This window comes from Sciurus carolinensis, chromosome 2, assembly GCF_902686445.1.
Source record: "Sciurus carolinensis chromosome 2, mSciCar1.2, whole genome shotgun sequence".
Taxonomy (NCBI): domain Eukaryota; kingdom Metazoa; phylum Chordata; class Mammalia; order Rodentia; family Sciuridae; genus Sciurus; species Sciurus carolinensis.
The window spans coordinates 102189692-102204352 of record NC_062214.1 but is presented as its reverse complement, the minus strand read 5'-3'; the positions used below and the strand labels follow the sequence as shown (position 1 = coordinate 102204352).

Below are 14661 nucleotides of genomic sequence, written 5' to 3'. Positions count from 1 at the left end.
GCACATCTTTGGGAAGCCTTTACCTACCACTGGGTAACTCACCCTGTTACTAGATTCTGAATGCTTTACTATCCCTTCTAGGTTAAGCATATGCATATCCCTGCAAGGAGTTCTTGTACTTAACTCTCCTCAGTTACATCTTTATGAATGTGTCATCTATTTCTCACTCAGACCCAGAAAGATCCAGAGACTAAGTCAAGATAGTACTCTCTGTCTCTCGCTAAGAAAGTACAACCCTTAACAATGTGTTCTTCCTCACAAAACACAAAGGTCTTCTCCAGAAAACACAAAGGTCTTCATGCTGTCTCTCCTAGTACTACAGTTTTGCTGTTCAATTTAACTGCTACATTCCCAGAGAGAACAAAAGCAAGTAGTTCAAAAAAAGAAATATAGGGGGTTGTAGTTCAGTAGTAGGGTGCTTGCCTAGCATGTATGAGGTACTGAATTCAATCATCAGCACCGCATAAAAATAAATTAATAAAATTAATGTATTGTGCCTATCTACAACTAAAAAATATTTTAAAAAAAGAAGAAAAAGAAATATAGACCTAATATGTAGCTTAGTAGTACAGAATTTGCTAACATGTGGAGGCCCTGGGGGTGATCTCCAGTACCACAAACATACATGCCTACATACATAAAAATATCCTAACGAATGTATGAAAGAACAATTTCCTCAGTAATCAAAAGTATACAAAATACACAGATATCTTTTCCAAATACTGAAGATTTTAATAGAAGAGAAAAAAAGAGAATGGGAAAGTCATGCTAACAGAATCTACTAATGAAGTACAAATCAGAGTGCTAGCTTCCCATTGCTTTCAACAGATAATACAACTCTTCAACATGACATTCTTTCATTTATTCATTTACTTAACAAGAGTGCTTCTAGGGTATCAGACACTGAGAATACAGCACTACCCTTATCTTAACACTCAAATGAAGAAAGAAAAATAAATAAATTGTTCGCCAGATGGTGCTACAGGAAAAAAACAAAACAGGGAGCAATGGGAAGCCTCACTTGACTAACGACCACAAAATAAAAACACGAACCATGTGGATATCAGAGGGTAGAACCCAGAGAGAATAGTAAAGTATGAAGACAAAGTTAGGAGGTTGTTGGGTACATTCCAGCACCAGCCAGGAAGTTAGTGGAGGAGGCCAAAATAATCAATAGGAAAAGTAGAAATTCAGAATCAAGAAATAAAAGAAGGGACAAGAGGGGTAGAAGGTAAAGCATAAAGGGTCTTACAGGTCACTGTATAGATTTTGGCTTAGAAGAGTGATATTATCTGAATTATATTTTAAAAGCATCATTCTAACTCCCTATATTGAGAACAGAATGTAAGAAAGAAGAACAGAATCATAAAAAGAGGAATACAATTTTTTTCACAATCTAGTCTCTACCTTCCTATCCAGTTTCAGCTATTTCCAATAGCCACTTATATCCTAAGCCATTTTTGCATAAACTACAGTTGTGTGCTGCTTAATGATAGGGAATCTTTCTGAGAAATGCATCAGTTGCGTGAACCTCAATGTGTGCTTACACGAACCTAGATGGTGTAGGTCAATCACTACACATGTTGTCTTGAAGCAATCAAGAGATATGTAAGATTGCTACAGCATAACTCAGCATACTGTTTTATAGTAAACTTGGTATATTTTTAAAAGTAAGAATACAGTCTAAAGTAACCACAAAACACATAGTACAGTAAACACATAATAAAGTATAAAGACAAAGTTAGGAGGCTGTTGGGCACATTTTTTGTGCACATTTGTTGGGCACATGTATTGTTGTTGGGGAGTCATTTGTTATCATTATCAAGTGCTATGTACTATAATAATTTATGTTACACTTTTACACAACCAACAGGGCAGTTTCTTTATTCACACCAGCATCACCACAGATGTGTAATGTGTTGCTCTACAAAGTTACTACAGTTATGAATGACATCACTAAGCAACAGGAATTTTCCAGCTCTAGTATCATCTTTTGGGACCACTGTGGTATATGCAGTCCATCCCTGACCAAAACACTATTAAGCATTCTTGTATCTCTATGCATTTTTCATTGCTATTATCCCTACCTGGAATATTCTTTTCCTCCTTCACTTTCAATTCATACCCATTCAATATATCTCATCTCAGATATCATCTCCAAAGTGTTTCCTAACCACCATAATCTAGATTATATAATCTTGATTAAGTTATGACTACTGTGTGTATAAAAAGTTCTGTTATCTGACTTAGCTAGGGCAAAGAAAGGATAAATTACCAATTAGCTAGGTCATTTAACACAGAGAATTGATTTTTAAAATAATACATATATAGCTTTAACATTGTTTTATGTAAAATAGAAATATAAAATAAACAACCAAAATTTTGGTATAGAACCAAGGTCTTTAAAGTATGGTTTGCCAACAGGCCTTTCTTGTATACGCCATTATACCCTGGTTACATTTTTAAATTCTTTAAACTGGAATAAAAACAAGATACCTGCATAAAGCAAATGAGTATTTTTTTTTAAATAATCCCCTGAATTTTTAGTTGTCTTGTCCATATCCAATTTAAAAAGTTATTTTTAGCAAAATAGCTTCCAAATCACTTGCTCTTTTAATAAAAATACATTTTTTTCACATTCATAACTCATCAATTTATAAAATATTTAACTAAATTACAGAATAATAACAATGTGAACAACTTGACAAATATAAGTTTGGAAATGAATAAAAACTAGCTCTCAAGATGTGGTCAACAAGCCAGATAACAGCTCAGGGAAGTGGCCTGGGCTGAAATCCTGGCCCTACCATTACTACCTGACTAAACTGGCACAAGTAGTTGCGTTTCCCTGTACTTCAGTCTTCTGCTCTAAAGTGTGATGATGCTATTACATTCTTCACAGGGTTGATGAGAACATTAAATGAATGAATATATGAAAAGCATTTAGAAATGTGATTGGCACACAATAATCACTAGATAAAAGCTTGTTATTGTTTAAGGCTTAACTTTTGAACCCATAAGGCCTCGTATAGTACTTATGCACCAGTCTTATGTTTTGCAAAAGAATGAACAGCATTAATAAATCCAGGGAGCTAGTTAGGTAAAGGTCATTTAATTGCATTTCAAATTCGGTAGTGGTTTTTTTGTCCCTCTAACACAGCAGTCGTTTCATACTGTGTGTATTTATATATCCAATAGATAGATACCTCGAGGGTAGGAACTATGTCTACTCATTTTAACATGCTCAGCACCTGGTATGATATATACTTATTCTTCAATGTATCATTGCCTACACACCATGGGTTCTCAATAAAAATCAAAGATTAAACAAATGAATGAAAACAAATTACAAGTTATACTGTTCATACTCTAAACACATATTTAGTAGTAGCAGCACATACTACACCATCCTATCATTGAATACCAGGCTTCTCTCCTCCCTTATTTAATTACAGAAAACCTCATTAAGCATTTCCTAAAAACTTGAATGAATGGATCTTGCTGATCTAGCATCACTGGGCAAAGAGATGCAAACATTTGTGGGTTTTTTTTCTTTATGTCTGATCAAACGTTTGTTTTAGGCAACAAAACATCTATGTCTTTGATATTTTGTAAGGAAACTTTTTAAATATCTGAATAACTGTGTCATCATAAACAGTTTGTAAATATAAATTTTTTAATGAATGAGGGTCACATTTATGTACATTAATTATCATTAATGCCTGTATGGATCTAATGACTTCTAGTACTGTCTTTGTAACAACAAATCCCAAATGTATACTAGTACTTAATGTGGAACACTAGGAATTTATTTCTAAATGCCTACAAAACAGTCATCTAAAACATGCTTAGGAAGCTAAAACCACAGTCACCTCACATTTAGTATATCCCAAATTTAATTATCACAAATACCTCACAACAATTACAACACTTGTGGAATCACTATCACAAACTAGAAATCTCAGAATGATCTCTTTGTCTCCATATTCAAGCAACTACTAAGTACTGCTCTTCTTCCCTTTCTACCGTCTACCAAATTCCATTGTAGCTCATGTCTTCCAATATATGGTTGACCTCAAATGATTCCTTGCTATCTCCATGCTTATAGTACATACCAATTATATTCCATTCTACAAAGTAATGACTTTAATTCTCTGCCCAAACACTTCCAGTGCCCCCTAAATCCACCTCTCTATCTCCAGGATAAAACGCAAATATTTTTAGTATCTATTAACGGGGGGTAGGAAGCTGGTCTTTACTCAGCATCTACTAAAATTCTTAAGTGTGAAGAATAGGAAAGTATATGATGACTTCTTGCTACATTGGCTCACAATTAGTAGAGGAAGTAACTAGGAGATCAGCTGCTCTTATCAAAAAGAAAAAGGGAGCAGAAATAATGGGAACTTGACAAAAGTAATCATGTCATCTTAAGAGTTTAATATAAAAAATAAGGGCAAAGCTCTATATTTTAAAAAGGCAATAACCCTAGGGTTCCTTATGGTATAGTGCTCTGAAAGTCAAAATGGTTCAAGAGCATCTGGAGGCTCAACAGACTTTAAAGGTTCCTGACTAAGCAACAACAAATATAACAGATGAGGAAAAAACAAGTCAGCTAGTGTACTGGGCTCAATGGTGCCACCTAAAAGTCATGTCCATCGAGAATCTCAGAATGTAACCTTATTTGGAAATAGGGTATTTGCAGGTAAAACTTAAGATCATACTACGTTACAGTTGTTGCTAAATCTAATATCTGGTATCCTAAGAAGATGACACACAGAGACACTCAGAAGGAAGAAGGCCAGATTGGAGTGATGGAGCAACAAGCCAAAAAACCCCAAGGATTGCCAGGAGCACCCAGAAACTAGGAAGATTCAAGGAAGGATTCTCCCCTAGAGCCTGAGAGAGCATGGCCTTGATAACACCTTGATTTCAAACTAGATCAATGTTTATAGCAGCTCAATTCACAACAGCTAAGCTATGGAACCAATCTAGATGCTCTTCAACAGACGAATGGATAAAGAAAATGTGGTACAAATACACAATGGAATATTACTCAGCCATAAAGAAGAATGACTTTATGACGTTTGTGAGTAAATGGATGGATCTGGAGACTATCATGCTAAGTGAAATAAGCCAATCCCAAAAAAAAAAAAAAAAAAAAAAAAAAAAAAAAAAAAAACCAAAGGCCAGATGTTCTCTCTGATATGCAGATGCTAATACACAACAAAGGGGGACACAGAAGTTCACTGGATTAGATAAAAGGGAATGAAGAGAAGGGAGGAGGGATAGGAATAGGAAAGACAGTAGAATGAATCTGACACAACTTGCCTATGTACATATATGAATATACCACAATGAATCTCCACATCACATAGAACCATGAGACTAGATCCTAATTAGAATAAGATATACTCCATGTTTGTATAAACATGTCAAAATATACTCTACAGCCATATATATCTAAAAAGAATAAAATTTAAAAAAATAAAAAAAACTAGATGTATATGCACCAAGAAACAGAGTTGCACAATATGTTAGGCAAAAACTTTTAGAACTGGAAGGAAAAAAATAGACAAATTCACAATTAAAGCTGGATAATTCAATACCCCTCTCCAAAAGTTGATAGAAAAATTAAACAGCAAAGTTATATAAGAACTTACAACCCCCATTAGTCAGAATAGGATCTGACATTTACAGAACACCCTATCCAACAACAAAACATATCTTCTTTTCAAGTGCTGAAACATACGAAGACAATGTCCTGGACCATAAAACAAACCTCAACAAGTATAAAAGGACAAAATCATATATCATGTTTTCCTACCACAATGGATTCAAACTAGAAATCAGGAAAATGGTCAATTAGAAACTAAATCACACACACTTCTAAATAATCAAGGGGTCAAACAGGAATTGTTAAGGGAAATTAAAATATGTTGGGTTAAATGAAAATGAAAATTCTTCATATAAAAATGTTTAAAGAAATTCCAAGTATGAAATTCATGGCACTAAATGCATATATTAAAAAGCAAGAAAGTTTCAAATTAACAATTTAAGCTTTTAGACCTAGAAAAAGTGGAACCAAAAAGAAAATTCCAAAGTAAGCAGAAGGAATCATAAAGATAAAAAAATAAATACAGAGGAGGAAGATGGCAACCACCTTAGTTGCTGCCCTAGGAGAGAACCATTGACCCAGACTGGGAAAATCAGGACGTCTCCACGGGGACCACTATTGTGACTATGCAGTTTGACTGGGGCGTGGTTCTGGGGGCAGACTACAGAACAACTACTGGGTCCTATCTCGCCAATCGAGTGATTGACAAGCTGACTCCTATTCATGACCATATTTTCTGTTGCCATTCAGGCTCTGTAGCTGACACCCAGGCTATGGTGGATGTTGTCACTTACCAGCGTGGTTTCCACAGCATTGAATTAAATGAGCTTCCACTGGTGCACACAGCAGACAGCCTCTTTAAGGAAATGTGTTACTGACACCGGGAAGATCTGATGGCAGATATCATTATTGCTGGCTGGGATCCTCAAGGAGGACAGGTGTACTCAGTTCCCATGGGAGTTATGATGGTAAGGCAGTCCTTTGCCATTAAAGGCTCTGGGAATTCATATATCTATGGCTATGCTGATGCTACCTACCATGAAAGTATGACCAAGGAAGAGTGTCTGCAGTTCACTGCCAATGCTCTTGCTTTGGTTATTAACGGGATGGCTCCAGTGGAGGGGTGATCCTCCTGGCAGCCACCGAAGAATCATGGGTAGAGCAACAGGTACTTTTGGGAAACCAGTTACCCAAATTCACCATTGCCACTTTACCACCTCCCTGAATCTGGGATTCTAGGATGTAATAAGCTTCACCCCACACTGACATGAAATTTAATAAATAGTTTGTCAAAGAGAAAAATAAATAAATAAATAAAAATAAGGAAACAACACAAAAACAAAAAGCTGAAGGCAACAAAAAAGTGGACTCTTTAAAATATCAAGAAAGTTAACAAACTTAGAAAACTTTCTCAACTTGATAAACAGACACTATAAAATACCTACAGCTAATATACTTAACAAAAGACTGAATGGCAGTAGGGGAGGAATAAATGGAGAAACTTTAGATTGTGCAGAGGGGAGTGAGGGGAAGGAAGAAGCAGGGGAGTGGGAAAGATGGTGGAATGAGATTGACATCATTACCCTGGGTACTTATATGATCGCATAAATGTTATGACTCCATATCATGTACGATCAAAGAAATGAAGTTGTGCTCCATTCATGTACAATGAATTGAAATGCATTGTCATGTAACTAATTAGAACAAATAAAAAATTACTGTTCTAAAAAACAAAAAAGTCTGAATTTTTTAAATTTTTTAGATGTAGATGGGCACATTATTTCACTTTATTTATTTATTTATTTATTTATTTATTTATTTATTTTTTCATGCAGTGCTGAGAATCAAACCCAGGGCCTCACACATACTAGGTAAGCAGTCTATCACTAAGCCACAACCCCAGCCCCCGAATGTTTTCCTTTTAAAAATGGAAACAAGACAAGGACACCTAATTTCACCCCTTTTATTTAACATAGTGCCAAAAGTTCTAGTCAGTGCAACAAAATAAGGAAAATAGGACTGGAGGTGTAGCTCAATTTTGCACAGTGCTTGCTCAACATGTGCAAGGTCCTGGGTTCAATCTCCAGCAATGCAAATAAAGGCATACAGATTAAAAAGGGAAACTATTTATATTTATAATGAGATTATATCTTCACAGAAAATGCAAGGGAATCTTAAAAAAAAAAAAACCAAAACTCCTACAATTGATATGTGAGTTAAGCAAGGTTGCAATATATAAGATACACATATAAAAATCTACCATGCTTCTATATTCTAGCAAAGAATTTAAAATAAATACCACTTACAATGACTAGAATAAAAGAAATATCTAGGTATAAACCTAACAAAACATATAAAGGGCTTTTATGCTGAAAACTACACAAAAAGAAGGGGGGATTAATGGGAGGATAGTCATGAGTTGTTTAAATCACACTTTCGCTATTTGAAAGCAGAATGTAAGACGTTATAGATGCATATTGTAAACCTTTGAGGAACGATTAAAAACAAAAAGAGTAGCTAATAAGCCTTTAATGGACACCAAATAGGGTCATAATAAAAGATCAAACCTTCCAAATAATGGAAAATGTCCTAGGTAGCAAAAAGCTAAAACAGACAAATATTCCAATTTTCTAAAAGGAAAATAACATAGTTCTATAAGCCAGACCAAGGAGCCTGATGTCAATCTAGCACAATGTTTTAGTCATGAAGAGACATGATGGACTATACATTAAGCCTATCTGTACATTAAAATAAATCATTCATATATGAATTTGACTTCCTTTGACTGCAGAATATTTGGTAGACAAGCTATATTTTGTTTCAGAAAAGTATATGATAATCTGCTTCATGGAAATTGTTGGGACAATTTAGAAAATATTCCAGAAAATAAAATGGGAGAAAGATTTCAAATGTATTGTTAAGCATTTTTTAAAATGTGATGTAGAAGATATAGAAACAATATTCATCAAATAGGTTGCCCATAATAATAATAAGCCATGAAGCAGTAGCAAACATATTGAATAACAACCTGGATTCAAAAATATTATGAAAGGTTAGACTATTACACTGAGCTACATAAGACAAAAATTTAACAGGAAAAACAGGTCTAAGTTTGGACTTCAGACTCAAATGCATAAATACAGAATGGAGAACACAGGACTTACTTGCAAAAAGAACTTCGTGAGCTTAAAATCAGCTCAATATGAATCAATTACAAAGAAAGTGGAATGACCACCAAACGTAACAATATCTAACAAGAGAGACCATAATACTGCTTATTCTATTAATCCTATAATGCCTTAGTATAGACAGACTGAAATCTGGTCAGAAGAGCAGCCAAGGATGAAAGAGAAACAGTTAAAAGAAACTGATGGACAGAGGGAGTGCCAGTTTGGCATGAAGAAAAAAGTTTCAGGGGTTACAAAATAGCTGTATTCAATTATCTGAGTTGCTCTCATATACAAGGAATATTAGACTTATTCTAAATGGGACTAGGACTAACAACAGAAAACGAATTTCAATTTCATACTGAAAGTAATGCAAAGACAGAAATGACCTGCATTTAGAGTTGAGTTTCCCTCATTGGTGGCCAGATGAGAAATTGGCAACAATGTTGCAGTGGGGAATAAAACATGGGATGGCTAGTTAGACCAAATGACCTTTAAAATACTATCTTCCAATTACAATTCTATAATGGTACTTTTCTAGGCTTTCTCTATGCCAAACATTTGGCTCCAGCCCTTACAGTTTTCTATCTCTAAACAAGCTTTACACACATATTTTCCTATATCTACACTTAATTTCAGGTCATTCTTTCACCTAGGCAAAGACAAAGTATCATCTTTCTAAATCTTACCTAGTCATCAAGAACAAACCAAAATACTATTTTTAAAAAAGGCTTCCATGCGTACCTTAGCTTGATCTCTCTATCCTCTGAATTATAAAACACTTCTAATGCCATCCTTTTGACAATTAATTACATATCACCCCTAGATACCTTTTTCTCCTGACTTTAACTGTTATTTAATATTTTATTAATAATTTATCTTCTCATCCAAATTAAAAGCCCTCAAAGACACTAAAACTTGTTTTCTATGTCCTTTACACACATACAGGTACACAGACTCTCAAAAACAGTATTTAATGTTTAATGCTGGAAATATTTTTCAGAACAGTTGCTTTATAAAGAGATGTTTTCATTGTCTGAAATGGAAAATTCACTGTTCAAATTTCCATATTAATTAATATATATAACTTCCAGTTCCTATACAGAACTACCAGAATGAGATACTATTACCCGTTGATAACATAATCTAACTACAGGATTTTTTAAAAGTAAGTCAAGTTTGGAAAAGTTCAAATTTTTCAACATAAACATATAGGTTGGTAAAAATGCCTTAAAATTTTTTTCAAGAAAAGCAAAATTAAAAGAACCAAACTACAGAGTGAAAAATGTCAACAATACAATAAAAAGACATTGTTCCTTTTTTCTTTTATTAGTGCATTATAGTTACACATAATAATTGGGTTCAGGGCTGGGGATACAGCTCAGTTAACAGAGTGCTTGCCTGTCAAGCATGAGGCCCTGGATTTAAACCCCAGCACCTCTAAAAGAAAAAAATAATAATAATTGGGTTAATTGTGACAAAATCATAAATGCCTGGAATTTCATTTACTCCACTTAAGTCCCTAGTGCCCCCTTTCTTGCCTATTCTCTCTCCCACTATCCTCCCCCTCTCTACTGGCCTTCCTTTCACTAGTTTGTTTGTCTGTTTATTGGTCCTAGGGATTGAACCCAAAGGACACTTAACCACTGAGCCACTCCCAGTCCATTTTATTTATTATTTTGAGAGAGGGTCTCAACTAAATTGCTTAGGGCCTTGCTAAATTGCTGAGGCTGGCTTTGAACTTAAGTTTCTCCTGTGTCAGCCTCCCAAGTCACTGAATTACAGGCATGTGTCACCTCACCCAGTTTACTTACTTATTCTTTTTTTTAAATATTTTCAGTTACGGATGGACACAACACCTTTATCTTTATTCACTTATTTTTTTTAATGAGTTGCTGAGGATCAAACCCAGTTCCTCCCACATGCAAGGCAAGCACATACTTATTTTCTTGGGGCTACAACCCAAGCCCTTATTTATTTTTTCTTGATTGGTGCTTTACAGATACACATAAAGGTGGAACTCAGTGTGGGTTACATTTATTCATGAGTATAGTGTGATTTTATTAAATTCTTTATATATGGTAAATGTATTAATGTGTGATATAGACGGGAATTTTAATTCATGTACCTTGAAACAAATTAAGACAAAAGATTTTGCCATATGTATGCCATATAGAGTCAAGAACATAATGTTTACTGATAAATACCAACTAACAAATAAAGGTCCTAGACAAAGTAACAAGAAAATTTCTTATCAGTTTAGCTATATTAATAATGATTAGTAAATACTTACTGAAGACTCTGGGTCTGATAGTTCATCCAATAATTTTCTTGCATCTACCACAGCTTGATATAATCTCAGATTTTTGCCATCAGAAGCAACAAAGCAAGCACTTGCAGAATTGCAGTATGTGCCTGAGAAAGGAAAATAAAGGCTTTGGATTATAATGTATAGTTTATTTTAATTATTGACTGAATTATGAGACACAAATATTCACATTTTTCTCTTCAGGTATAACCATAGTCCAGAATCATAATTAAACAGATGTAACTAATGAATATAAAATTATTAATCAAAAATTCAGAAGAAAAAAATATGAGAAGGAAAATACTATAAAGAAGCTTAAAGGTTCTAAAAATAAATCTGGTGCCTACATTCTGATACTTACTAAAAGTGTCTTAATAATAACAAATATAAACCATTTTGAGAATAAAAATAATAGTTTTAAAGCTTCTATTAATTTCACAATTAAAATGAACACTTACCAAGGCAATAACTGGGAATAAGAGTTGGAAGCCAAGCCACATTAGAGAAGGCTGAGGTATGTAAAGAGTTAATTCGAGCCAATTCTGACACTCCTCCAGTGTATGACAAAGGCCCTATTGGGTCAACACGCCAAAGAATAAGTTCACTGTAGATTGCGTTTGGGTCATGAAATGTACGGGTTGCTGCATTCCTGAGAGGTTGTTTTGATAAACCTTTTATATTTTTTACAGGATCCATTAATCTACTTAATTTACTGTCTGAGTCCCACTGACAATCTGATTCAGGAGTCAACAAAGCATTATGATGAGAAGATGTCAGTAACAGTGGTAAAACTGAATGACATGCCAAGTCATTGAGGTGAAATCGATGACCACAATATCTAAATTTGTGGGATACAGTTAGAACAGTGGTAAAGGCAGATTTATCAGCAAATGTGACTGCCCACTGATTTAAAGACCCATCTATGTGTTTAGAGACCATCATTACTGTGGGTGCTAAAATGTTCACGTTTGCAGTGTGTGATCTAGAGTGTGGTTGTGATTCATGAGGACTGTCTGCAGACATCAGCTCCTGGTGTAATGGAGTATGGTGAGAATCTTTCGTAGCACTTATACAGGCATACATCATGATATTTTTACTAAGAGAGCTTGCATCACCAGAGGGAAATGCAACAGGAATCCGAGAAGAAAAAGAAACCTGAAAAACACAATTTATGATTCAGTGTAACAAATCTGTCTTCTCTTAAAAAGTTCTCCAAAATCACTTCTATTTTCAAAATACCAAATTCCAGCTTTCTAGCAAAAAAAAAAAAAAAAAATCATTTTCAACCTCATTACAGTTTAATCCCTTTCTTTGATTTATGCATAATCATATCAGTATTCATGACCTAAGGGAAGAAAGAAAAAAAATGTTTCTAATGCCTTGCTCATACATCCAAATGACCAATGATCATGATCTAAATGGCAATACAGTTGAGAAACATAATAAAGCAACTTTTAATTTAGCTAATAATCTGGGGGTGTGGAAGCTCATCCTGAGTCTTATTTTCAGGGTAGTTTCTTAATTTTATTCAAAATACCACAAATATTCAGAAAAATCAAAACATATATATTCAAATGTTCAGTATTGGAAGAAAAAAATCCAAAATTCATTTTCTTTGAACTAACAGGTCTGCAAAATGCATGGCTGCTGGTCCTGTTCAAAAGCAAAATTAAAAACTCGTTTTTAAATTGTTTATCAAATACAAAATCTGCTAAGTCTACATAGCATTTATTTCTTCTTTTAAGAAATATAAGTGCTTCATCAGGAAAATATACCTGAACTTGTCTAAATATTCCAGGATTATATTCATCCAAATACTTTACATGCCACACTAGAAAGGTACCATCTACAGGGTGTATTGTAAAAAGCATGTCAGGATTCTTATTCCATTCTGTTAGTAGCATTTCAATCTTCCGATCAAGCAGAACTGTAGGCAGTGGCATTGAGAGGTTAGGTTGTGAATAGGTTCTAGGACTTCCCTCTCTTTCTCCATCTTCATGTTCTGATGATCCTGTACCAGTCTCAGATTCTCTATCCAGGGATAATTCTGAATCAGAAAATACATTTATTGGAAGATATATTAAATACTATTAAAATTCACTTACATATTAAGACTATAAATAAATAGCATACTATGTTTAGAAACCATAAATCCCTTTTCAACTTATGGTTAGGAAAACTATTCTCTTGTCTAAATTGAAAATACTATATTTACTACTTCATTTACATTATCATTATTATTAAGATTAGCAAAACCTATTCCCTCAAAAAGACATTGTTCCCAAAGTAATACATTACTCAAAGCAATCTGTTATAACAAAACATATACTTTGAGTTGGGAGTATACCTCAGTGGGTAGAGTACTTGCCTAACATGCACCATTCCCTGGATTCAATCCCCAGAACCAAACATACACACACACACACACACACACACACACACACACACACATACACACACGAGGGGGAGAGAGAGAGAGAAACAGAGAGAGAGAGAGAGAGAAAGTGTGTTAGATAATATTAACACAGTGCCTGGTCCATGGCAGATAATCAGTTAATATTTATGGAATGAATGGAAAAGTAAAAAGAAGAAAATATTTCAAACTAAAAGCTGTACCACAGAAAGTTATTAACTTCAGAGAAAGAAAAATCTGAACACAAGATACTAACCATGATCTAGTTTCATATGTAAACCTCTTTCTCTTTCCTCCTGTGAACGTTCTTCATCTTCTCTATCTGTTTCATCACTTTCATGATCTAACTGTTTTTCTGTAAGTTTTCGTAACTGATGCATAAATATTTCAGTTGATGATGTAAAATGAAATTCCTTGTTGTTTAACCAATGAACTACAAATCCCCCATTTCCATCATCAATGTTAAATGCAGTGCCAACCAGGGCATTTGGAATATCTATAAACAAAACAGATAAGATTTTAATATGACTTTCTAATTTCTTTAAAAATATGACAAGTACTTATCATAACTAATTCTATATTTACACAGAAAAGATGCTAAGCAATAAGTCAACATGATTCTAGCAGTATTTGTAAAAACTTCAGTTGAATTTAATGCTAAATGTAAATATTAAGAACTAATGACATAGACTCACATAAAATTAAAGTACTAATTTAAAACCCAAATACACCAATGCATATATTGAATCCTGGTTTGGAGATAGGCGGATGGAAAGATAAAGCAGAAAAACAGTTATAAATGAGATAACTGGAAAAGTTTAAATGTGAACTGAACATTAGATATTATAGAGCTATTTATAATTTTCCTGGGTATAATAATGATATAAAGATTATATAATATCCTTAGTCTTGAGATACCTGTTAAACATATGTAAGGGTGATGTGCCATAAGAAAGGCAGATTAAGAAAAAATTCACTCACACATATGCACACATGAACACACATGCACACGTGTACAGAGGGAATAAAGCAACTGTGTGAAGTGCTAACAACTGCTGAATCTAAGTCGAGCATATAAAAGTGTTCGCTGTACTAGTCTTCCAACTTTTCTGAATGTCTGAAAATTTCCTAAAAACTTGGGAGGAAATAACGCCACAGA

At 34.1% G+C, this 14661-nt stretch overlaps 1 protein-coding gene and 1 pseudogene across 1 annotated transcript in view; one reads left to right on the top strand and one right to left on the bottom strand.

Moving 5' to 3' along the window:
- The window catches only part of Dmxl2 (Dmx like 2), a 172002-nt gene that overhangs the window by 73158 nt on the left and 84183 nt on the right, over nucleotides 1–14661 (bottom strand). Inside the window, 4 exon segments of the mRNA XM_047538446.1 lie at nucleotides 11075–11196; nucleotides 11548–12244; nucleotides 12865–13136; nucleotides 13759–13998. Of these exon segments, the coding sequence (XP_047394402.1) occupies nucleotides 11075–11196; nucleotides 11548–12244; nucleotides 12865–13136; nucleotides 13759–13998 (1331 nt within the window).
- On the top strand, nucleotides 4630–6839 carry LOC124973452 (proteasome subunit beta type-6-like; annotated as a pseudogene).